Source organism: Cajanus cajan, chromosome 5, assembly GCF_000230855.2.
Source record: "Cajanus cajan strain Asha chromosome 5, NIPB_CcT2T_4, whole genome shotgun sequence".
Classification (NCBI taxonomy): Eukaryota; Viridiplantae; Streptophyta; class Magnoliopsida; order Fabales; family Fabaceae; genus Cajanus; species Cajanus cajan.
Genome location: NC_138521.1, coordinates 8,009,549 through 8,019,549, shown reverse-complemented (window position 1 = coordinate 8,019,549; position 10,001 = coordinate 8,009,549). Strand labels below are relative to the sequence as shown.

The 10,001-nt window shown below is 31.7% G+C and overlaps 1 protein-coding gene across 5 annotated transcripts; it reads left to right on the top strand.

The window, feature by feature from the left end:
• The first annotated feature begins 3,598 nt into the window (after positions 1-3,598).
• Positions 3,599-8,327, top strand: ZAT (zinc transporter). Of its 5 annotated transcripts, none has more exons than XM_020348009.3 (2): positions 3,599-3,757; positions 6,907-8,327. In XM_020348009.3, the coding sequence occupies exon 2, from the start codon at positions 6,907-6,909 to the stop codon at positions 8,161-8,163; it is 1,257 nt and encodes a 418-aa protein (XP_020203598.1). In that variant the 5' UTR covers positions 3,599-3,757; the 3' UTR covers positions 8,164-8,327. The 5 variants fall into 5 exon arrangements, with proteins under 5 accessions (XP_020203598.1, XP_020203599.1, XP_082930995.1 ...); XM_020348010.3 differs by lacking the exon at positions 3,599-3,757 and adding an exon at positions 3,799-3,932; XM_083074869.1 differs by lacking the exon at positions 3,599-3,757 and adding an exon at positions 3,982-4,002.
• The last annotated feature ends 1,674 nt before the right edge of the window (positions 8,328-10,001 follow it).

Below are 10,001 nucleotides of genomic sequence, written 5' to 3'. Positions count from 1 at the left end.
TGGGCGCCAAAATGTTCCTGCGTAAGAACACTCTTCTCCTTGATCCTTCCTAGTTGCCTTCAAGTCCTTCTGAATCTTCCGTGTTGACCGAACACTAGCTCCGCGTGGTGGGGGAGGGTACCTGCACAGGCACTCCGACGATCAAGTCAGTGTTCGGCTCAGAGCAATAAATGCATTAGCGGGAATACTAACGTACCTCATTTATGTCACACCACCTGTATATTTATAGCGACATATGTGGGCCTGATGGGCCTTCATCCTTGGGAAATGGGTAATACATGACTTAACCTTAATCCTGTCTTAATCTGGTATGGTAATTAATGCAAAGTAGGCAGTTGGCTTGTCACGTGTTTATCATAGGCTCTTTCTTCAGGTTCTCGGCCAAGCTTGAGGCCGAAGGAGTGTTTGGCCAAGCTTGGGGCCGATGGGGTGTTCGGCCAAGCTTGGGGCCGAAGGGGTGTTTCGAATAGCTTCAGATCCCTTCTCTTTGGGTTTTTGGCTACTCACGAGACCGAGGGAGTGTTCGGCCAAGATTGGGGCCGAAAGGGTGTTTTGAATAGCTTCAGATCCCTTCTCTGGGTTTTTGGCTACTCACGAGACCGAGGGAGTGTTCGGCCAAGCTTGGGGCCGAAGGGGTGTTCGGCCAGGGCATTCCTTTCGGTCTATTTCCTGACCTGAGGGGGCAGTTGGTGTGGCTCCTTGGTTCGGGCCCCCCCTTTCGGCCTATTGTCCGACTGAAGGGGTGCCAATTGGTGCGTTTCATTAGTTTGGGCGCTCCTTTCGGCCTATTGCATGACCGAAAGGGTGCTTACTAGTACAGTTAGATTAAAGTCATAACAAACATGTGACTGACGAGAGGCGTCACGACAAGGAAAAAAAAACATCTATATTGCATGATTGAGAAAAAAATAATATTAGTAATTCAGTTATATGTTCAAATATTATTAACTATTATACTAAATAAAATATTTAATATTAAATTTGTCACATAAATTACTTTATAAATATTTTTTATAATAATTATAATTTAAAATTTCTATATACATATTAATGAGAAATAAATGTATTACCTTTTGATAATAAATTTAATCTACTCTCAAATAAATGTACCACTTTAAATAATGGTAGTTGAATAATTAATAATGAGACAAATTATAAAAAATGATATCGTCTCAATTCATTAATTTTGATCGAATATAACATATAATCTAATTATTGTATATAAAATTTAATTATCTAATTTATCAACTAAGAAAAATAATTTATATAATAAATAATAAAAAATTTGTCCTATTTATATATTTTATTCTAAAATTATCCTTACTCTATTTTTTTTTTTTAATTAATGCTCATATAATTTCTAAATATTTTAGTCTAAAAATAATTAACATATCAGATAAGAAATTGAGTTTTATATAAATGAAAAGTAATATATTAAAAAATAAAAGTAATATATTAACATATGTCTCAAAAATAAAAATTAATATATTAAAAAAATATAATTTTTAAGGAAATACAATCATAAAAAGTAAATTAATGAATTAAAAAGCAAGAACAATAAAATCAATAAAATTGAACATCGTAATATATATTAAAAATTTTAAATATAAAAATAAATTATATCTAATTATTTTATTCATTCTAATTTATATTTTTACTTATTTATCTTATTTTTTTATATTTATTTTGATTCTTCTATTTTAAAATGTCTATTTTCGTCATTTATTTCTTAAATTTGATTTGATTTGATTATTTTTAAACAATATTTATTTAACTTTTTTAAAGAGTGTAATTTAAGACTTGAAACTTGAACATTTTAAAATAGAAGAATCAAAATAAATATAAAAGTAAATTATATCTAATTATTTTATTTATTCTAATTTATATTTTTACTTATTTATCTTATTTTTATATTTATTTTGATTCTTCTATTTTAAAATGTCTATTTTCGTCATTTACTTCTTAAATTTGATTTGATTTGATCATTTTGAAACAATATTTATTTAAGACTTTTTTAAAGAGTGTAATTTAAGACTTAAAACTTGTTTCATTGAACTCACATATATGAAAATTATTGAATGCAACAAAAATTCACATAAAAAAATATTATAAATATGGTGAAAATCGTATATAAATAAGTTCAAAAGTTAATTAAAAATTAAAAATATATTTTCACTCGTGTGATATATTTTTCACACATTATTCTTGTAGTCCTTTTGAATTTGAATATTAATTAAATTTCATAATTTTCATATAAATGAATATAATGTTAGAAATTTCATGTTATAAATTGATTCAAATGTGTATTGCAAAATAGAAAATTATTATTATTTTAAAAGATCAATTCGATCTAATTAAATATAAAAAATAAGGAACAAACATGAACATTTTAATAGATATTTGTTTAATTAAACTATACACATAAATAATCTAATTATATTATTTTAAAATAATGTTTATTACCTTAACTAACTTGAAAGTTGGTTGGAAAAAAAATATTATTAGAAAGTTTGTTGGAAAAAAAGAAATTATCAGAAAGAGAACTAATTCAAATTTTTCGAGGAGAATTTACATTAATAATATGATTACATTAAAAAAAAAACTAGTTTAGTATTACTTGTTTATTTAGTTATATCTCAACACTAAACTAACTAAAATTAATAATAAAGAATAAAAGAGATCACTAGAAAAACTAACAAAAGATTTTAAAATAATTAAAAATTTAAAATGAGGTAAACATATTTAAATTCATAATATTTCTTGATTAAAATTTAGAAATAAGTAAATATGATTTACCATAATGAATATTCATATTCTTATATACACATATATATTGATCTACGTATGACTTACTTCAATAGTAAGTTTATTTAAATTTTACTCAATAACTCATATTTTACATCAATTTTTTATAATCTAATTATTAAATTAAAAGTTCTTAATGTATAAATTAAATCTGTAAAATTTGAAATTTTGATACGTCGTTACATTAATTTGAATTGAAGAATACTCATAAAAATATTTTATACTTTAATTTGAATTTATTCAACAAAATATAAAAAAAATTCAATTTTTTTAAAAACTTTGCAAACTTATATAACATTAAAATTTTTTTAATTTAATAGTTAGATTGTTCAAATTTGATGTAAAATATGAATTATTAAATGAAATAAAGATACATAAACTTACTCTTAAAGTAAATTAATATCTCATTCCTTTTGTTCTCTATATATATGATAATATATAAAGGAAACACTTTTTTATGTCAACTTTTTTAATGACAAATATATCTGATGCTGTATTTTATGTAAGAATAAAATAGAAAAATATATAAAAAAAGTTGTCTTATTTAAAAATAATAATCCCTCATTTTTTCACGGAAGCAAATCTGATTAAATATTTAGCGTCTTTTTTCTAGTAATATTAATTAAGTAAATCTGGTTATATCTTTTATTCAGTTTTGTTTATTTAAGAAAAAAAAAAAGAAAAGAAGATAAAATTGAAACCACTAGGTGGGTTTATAGTTTATAGAATAAGAAAAAAGCACCGGGGTGGGTTTTTAGTGGTTAGAATGGAGCAGACGCAGTTGTAATATTGGTACTAATAATAATAATAATAAATAATAAAAATCTGTTATTCAAATTGGTTCTGAAAATTTTGGCTGCCCTCTTTTATAGAGAGAAGGATTCGGAATCAGCAGGAGGCAGCAGGCAGCAGCAGGCAGCAGAGAAGAAAGGAGGAGGAGCGATCCAGAACGGTGAGGCCCATTGCTCCAACACTGCATCCGCATTTATTCTATACATCCCCTTTCTCTTCTTCCACCTTTTCCGTCGCTTTTCTTATCTCCTTCGTATTACAAAACCCTTTTTCATCTTCCAAACTCTGCGCAGAATCGCGTTTTCCTTCTCCACACCAACTGACTCCGTCATAACGTAACATTTTCCGCAACCACAACGCTTCCTCCTTTTTTCTTTTAATGCTCATGATTTCACCCTCTGTTACGTGCGTCTTCAAATTTTTCTTTCTTAATCTTGTTTAGGTGAACCGAACCCTCGTTGTTGTGACTTGTGATTTTTTTTATATGTCGGGGTCCTAGAAGGTTCTATTCTGTTTTGGGACTTGATGATGATGAGAATCTCTCACCTAATCAATTAAATGCTTCATAGTTTTTGCATCATTTCTCTATCTCTATTAAAGTATGAGAATTTGAGGTGTTACATTTAGGTAACTGTGTTCTGCTCCTGGCGGCTATATTCACTGTCCTTGTGTTGACTAATCATATCCACCGCATATTGGTCTTCTTCTCTGCTGACTTTATTGCTATCCATTTCTCTTTTCTGCTTCTAAGAAGTCAAGTTCTTTTGTTTTTTTTTTTTTTTTTTCTTTCTTTTTTTATTCTCCATGCTTCTATAAATATTGTTTATATTGTGCAAGGATGCCTTGATCTTCCTGTGTTTTCTCTGCTTTGCTTCGTTTGTTTTTGTGTTATATGTTAATTTGAATCTTGGAGTATAGATGTGATTTATTGACCTTGTTGCCTCCTGTTTGTGCCTACTCTTTCCCTTGTTCTTTTTTTCTTTTGATAATTCTTTGGGAAGGAACTCATGTTTATAAATATAATTATAACTGGCACATGCATGTCGGCTATTGCAACTCCTTCAAACTATTTTTCAATCCTTTCTTGGCGTGTGAATGTGAATATTTTTTGGAGCTTGTCGATTATAAATGTATCTCTGTATATCTGACTGAGCTAATGCTCATCTCGTTTTAAGGTTTTCTTACTTTCAAGTTTCTTCAATTTGCCAGCCAAACAATAATGTAGTTTTGTTCTTTAATTGCAAGTTACAAGTTGTTTGCTTTTGATTATTTCTTTTGTAAAGGGATTCTTCAGACCTGGTTTAAATCTGTTTTACCATGTTGGTTAGTTTAAATCACTCAGTAATAGTGAGATTATCATGTTTCAATCATGGAGTTATTAACAAAATATGTATTGCTTGTGTGGGTTTATTATTCAATCACATTATCGTAATTATTATCATGCACAACAACCCAATGACTGGTTTAAACATTTTATGATTGACTAGTTATCAGGATAACAAATTAATTTACCAATGCATATCGGTGCCCTTATATTTATAATTAATGGATTGTTACATCATAAAGCTGTTACTTTTATAAGTATTTGATTTGATCTGGGATTGCAATTGTAACCTACCAGGCTTTCCAAGGCTTTCTGATTTGATGGATTGAGTCGTAGTATGTTCTGACCAATTCGTATTATATCTTTCTTTCGTAGGAATTTCATTCTGTGCTTTACAGTTTCACAATTCACAGTGATACTCTTTCGCTCACCACAAGTTAAGAAGGTCTTTTTTAGTTCTTAAGCTTTGTTTCCTAAGTAAATCAGAATTTCCAACGTTCTCCACTGTTCATCTGAATCATGGTTCTGCACTATCTCTTTTGTTTGTGTCGAAACACCCCCTTCTTCATTCAATCCTTCTTCACCTCCTCCTGACTATTTTGGGCAGATTGGAAATCTGACTGTTGCAGTGGACAGAAATCCCAGTATCTCATGTTGAACTTCCTCTATCTTCATGACCTTTAGCTCCTAGGCCTCCCCTCTCTTTCCATGTCACCATTATCCATTTCTCAAACTTTTTCTTTAGAGTTTCTAGATATGATTCTATTCTTGTTTAACCATTCAAAGCCCCCATTTGAAGTATGGGATTTTAGTATAGGTTTTGTAAGATCTTGGTCTCTCTAACTACAACAACTAACTTTTTGTGGTGTAGTTCTCCCAAGGTTCTTATCAATTTACTTTGAACTGTGGTTTCGATGTTCAGGTCCTAATGTCTATAGTTGAGCATAATAAAGACACGAGGATATTTTGAATGCAAAAAGAACATATCTTTGTATTTTCTCTTTTCATTGTCCAAAGGAATATTCATATCTGTAAACTGCAATTTTGTCCTTCAGTTTCTTACTTTTGCTTTTCTCTGTCAAGTAATGTTTTCCTGCCACATAGACATAGTGATTGGAAATATACATTGTTTTGACTATTTGTAAATCCTCGTGCCTATTCTTCCGAACAATCCTCCTTATTAAGATATTAAATGCTTTTATGTTTCCAAAATATTAAATATATTTACTTTTTCATTTACTTATTAACCTTTTTTTTCTTTTTATTTATAAATATTTATACTTGTTTATATAAAGTATATTAAATAAAGTACTAGGAGGTTGGTAGAAAGGATGTTTTGGGGGGATATAACATTACTCAATTGTTTAAGCATCAATGCTTGAGGTCTACTTATTTCGCATTTGCTTTCTTTTATGATCTATGTTATTATAGTCGTGGTACAATTTTACTCAATTGGCTAAGTCCATATGAGATTGTATCTCACTCTTCCAACTAAAAAAGAATATCACATTTTATTCTCTCATATAACATGGTTTTATTTGACTTTGTTTTTATACCCTGATTACCCAAATTGTTGCTTATGGATTATAGACTAAAATCACAGACAGGGAAAGACACATAGGTGTGGGCTATTGATTAAGAAAACTGTGTTAGCCAATTATTAAAGAGTGTCGTTGAGAGCTCTGTTTGATTTATAACACCATCACAACTAATACAAGTCTTATATGTACTATTTGATAATTGGTTGGTAGAGCTGCTCATAGTGGATTAGTTGTATCACCAAACCTTACACTTTTTCAGCCAGTTCTTTTTTTAATTACTTATTCTACTTCTAGAGCAGTGTCCCGTGGGATCAAATTGTCCCAGATATACTGTAAAAAGTTATTGATGGCTGTTATAATATTTTATTGTTTCTGTTTAATGCTTGAAAGAGCGTATGGTTTTTCTGCAACTCATTAAATGTTACATTTTCTTGTATATTGTAGATGGAAGCACAAAGCTCTCAGCATTCGCAAGTTATTGAGATCAGTGGAGATTCTCCTGATGGCGGAAGGAAGATTTGCGGGGAAGCACCATGTGGGTTTGCAGACGCTGGATCCATCTCTAAGGATTCTGAGGAAAGATCAACATCTATGCGAAAGCTATTGATGGCAGTGATTCTTTGTGTTATTTTCATGACGGTTGAAGTTGTTGGCGGCATCAAGGCAAACAGTCTTGCCATATTGACTGATGCAGCACATTTGCTTTCAGATGTTGCAGCCTTTGCCATCTCCTTATTTTCTTTATGGGCTGCTGGATGGGAAGCTACACCTCGCCAGTCATATGGATTTTTCCGGATAGAGATTCTTGGTGCTTTGGTTTCTATCCAGTTAATATGGTTGCTTGCTGGAATTCTGGTATACGAAGCCATTGATAGAATCATTGCTGGTCCTAAAAATGTGGATGGGTTTTTAATGTTTCTAGTTTCTGCATTTGGTCTTGCGGTTAATATCATTATGGCTTTGTTGTTGGGTCATGATCATGGCCATGGCCATGGTCATGGACATGACAGTCATGGACATGGACACGGTCACGGTCACGGCCACAGCCACGATAGTCATGGCCACAGTCATGGAATTTCTGTGTCGACTCATCATGATGCTAAGCATACAAAAGATGAGCATCATCACACACATGATGATCATGAACACCATCATGATGAAAAGCATGAACATACTCATGATGATCAAGAACACCATCATGCTCACAAAGAGGTTACTGAACCTCTTCTTGGTGAATCAAAAGATGGAACTAAGAAGAGGAAGCAATGGAACATAAATGTACAGGGGGCTTATCTGCATGTGCTTGGGGACTCAATCCAGAGTGTTGGAGTAATGATTGGGGGAGCAGTGATATGGTATGAACCTCGATGGCAAATAGTTGATTTAATTTGCACTCTAATATTTTCTGTCATTGTTTTGGTGACAACTATCAATATGCTGCGTAACATTTTGGAAGTCCTGATGGAAAGCACACCTCGTGAGATTGATGCTACTAAGCTTGAAAGGGGGCTGTTGGATATGGAAGATGTAGTGGCTGTTCATGAACTGCATATATGGGCCATTACAGTGGGAAAGGTTTTGCTAGCTTGTCATGTTAAAATCAGACGTGAAGCAGATGCAGACATGGTGCTGGACAAGGTTATAGACTATATCAAAAGGGTTTATAACATCAGTCATGTAACTATACAGATAGAGCGCTAGATTTCATCCTTTTTTAATATTATTATGTGCTAGTGAAGATTAGAGGGGAAGGATTTAGTTGGTCTTGGAGAATTATGTTTCTGGAAATCAAATTTCTCTACGACAATAGTACTTTCTAGCAATGCAGATATGAGCCTTGAATATTTACATGCCAATTTTTTATATCTATGGTATTATTGTCAAATATTTGATTGCCGCTCGGTGTATTCCAGAATTAATAGGTATTATTGGTGTTAATATAACAGGGTTCCTTGCAAACCAGAGTGGGCAAAATGAGTTTGGCTAACTAGGTTGGTCCAACTTGTTTGATGAAATGTAAGATTTAAATTTTTATTTTTAAATCCGAATTAGATATGTACTTTTTTAGTCTTTATTTATTTATTTATGGTTTTCTATGGACTTAGTTCTTGGACTTTAGTTCTCAAATCCTGTTAAAAGCCTACAAAATAAGCTTTTACGGGGCACATTTTATTTTAGAAGTTCAAAATGGATTTTATTTTTTGTGGCTTGATGCTGCAGCTAGCTTATTTTGCCACTTCTATTATGGATCAGATGAGCAACTGTGATTGTGTTTTGGAGTTTATTGCCGACAGATTTTGTGCTTCACAAGCATGACATTGTACAGGTTCTCAGATGTCTGTGTTGCTGGTGGTGTCTACTGTATTTGTTTGTGCCATAACTGTTGGTTAGCGAAACTCTTTTACATGACGTTGGTTATCCGATTGTACACGTAACGAAAGACGAAATGTGGAAAGAAATATTTTGCAGTTCATAGGTTCTGTACCAAAAAAAAGAAATAGCAAAGCATCTTAACATCTAACATGTTGATGCCTCAATTCAGCCATTCTCATTCTCCCCGTCCTCCTGGTGAACAAAGACAAGATTCTGTGGTCAACGTCTGAAGGGGTAAGAGTTAAAATAGTTCCCAGACAACAGTTGGCGTAAATTAAACCATGCAAATGTTACTGCTTGAGACAAATTGTAAGTTTTGCATGGTTCTGTAGTGGGAGTAGCAATAGAACTTTTATATGGTACTCAACCAATATTTTCTTATTATATTGTTCATTTAAAAATAAAGTGATATTTTTAATAATAACTTAGTATCGATCTGCTATAGTTATTACACTCAATGAAGCTTCTATCACTAGCAGCAAAAACTAATTTACTAGAACATTCAAGATTAAATGAGAGAATGTGTCATACATACATATATATATATATATATATATATATATATATATTTATTTGTGTGTGTATATATATATATAGAGAGAGACAGGGAACATGAATATAAGAGTAAAACACCTATATTAATATAGACAATATATATACACATGTATTCAGTAATTCTAAAATAATTTGATATTCTAGTGTCGGTCGAACACAATTATACAAGTTACACGCAGTAGCACCACTATCAACAAAAAATCACACCCCAACCATACATGAAAACTATAGCACTCCAAGTAAACATGCACCTCACCCAAATTATGTCACATAAGACATCAACAATGCATACGAACACACACCTTGACACCCATCATATGCAAACACATCAATCAATATGTCATCATGCATTCACCTCTAAATATCTCCTAACAATGTGACCAGTCTAAGTGAATTCCACCCTATTGAACCAACTCAATCGTTTTCATGCTCAAAGAGCCAACTCGATCATAACAAAATGGGATACCAATCCCTCCTTTGATTTTTCAGGTCTAATCACTTACACTAAAAAAGTCAGAGTCCACTTTTAGGAGTGGTATAATTGAGTATACCACAACCTTGACATGCATTACCAAGTCATATGTGGAGTTAGTCCACTAGCCATCTTCAAG

Coding starts and splice junctions, on each gene's coding strand:
- ZAT (XM_020348009.3), top strand. CDS start 6,907: ATGGAAGCACAAAGCTCTCAGCATTCGCAAGTTATTGAGATCAGTGGA.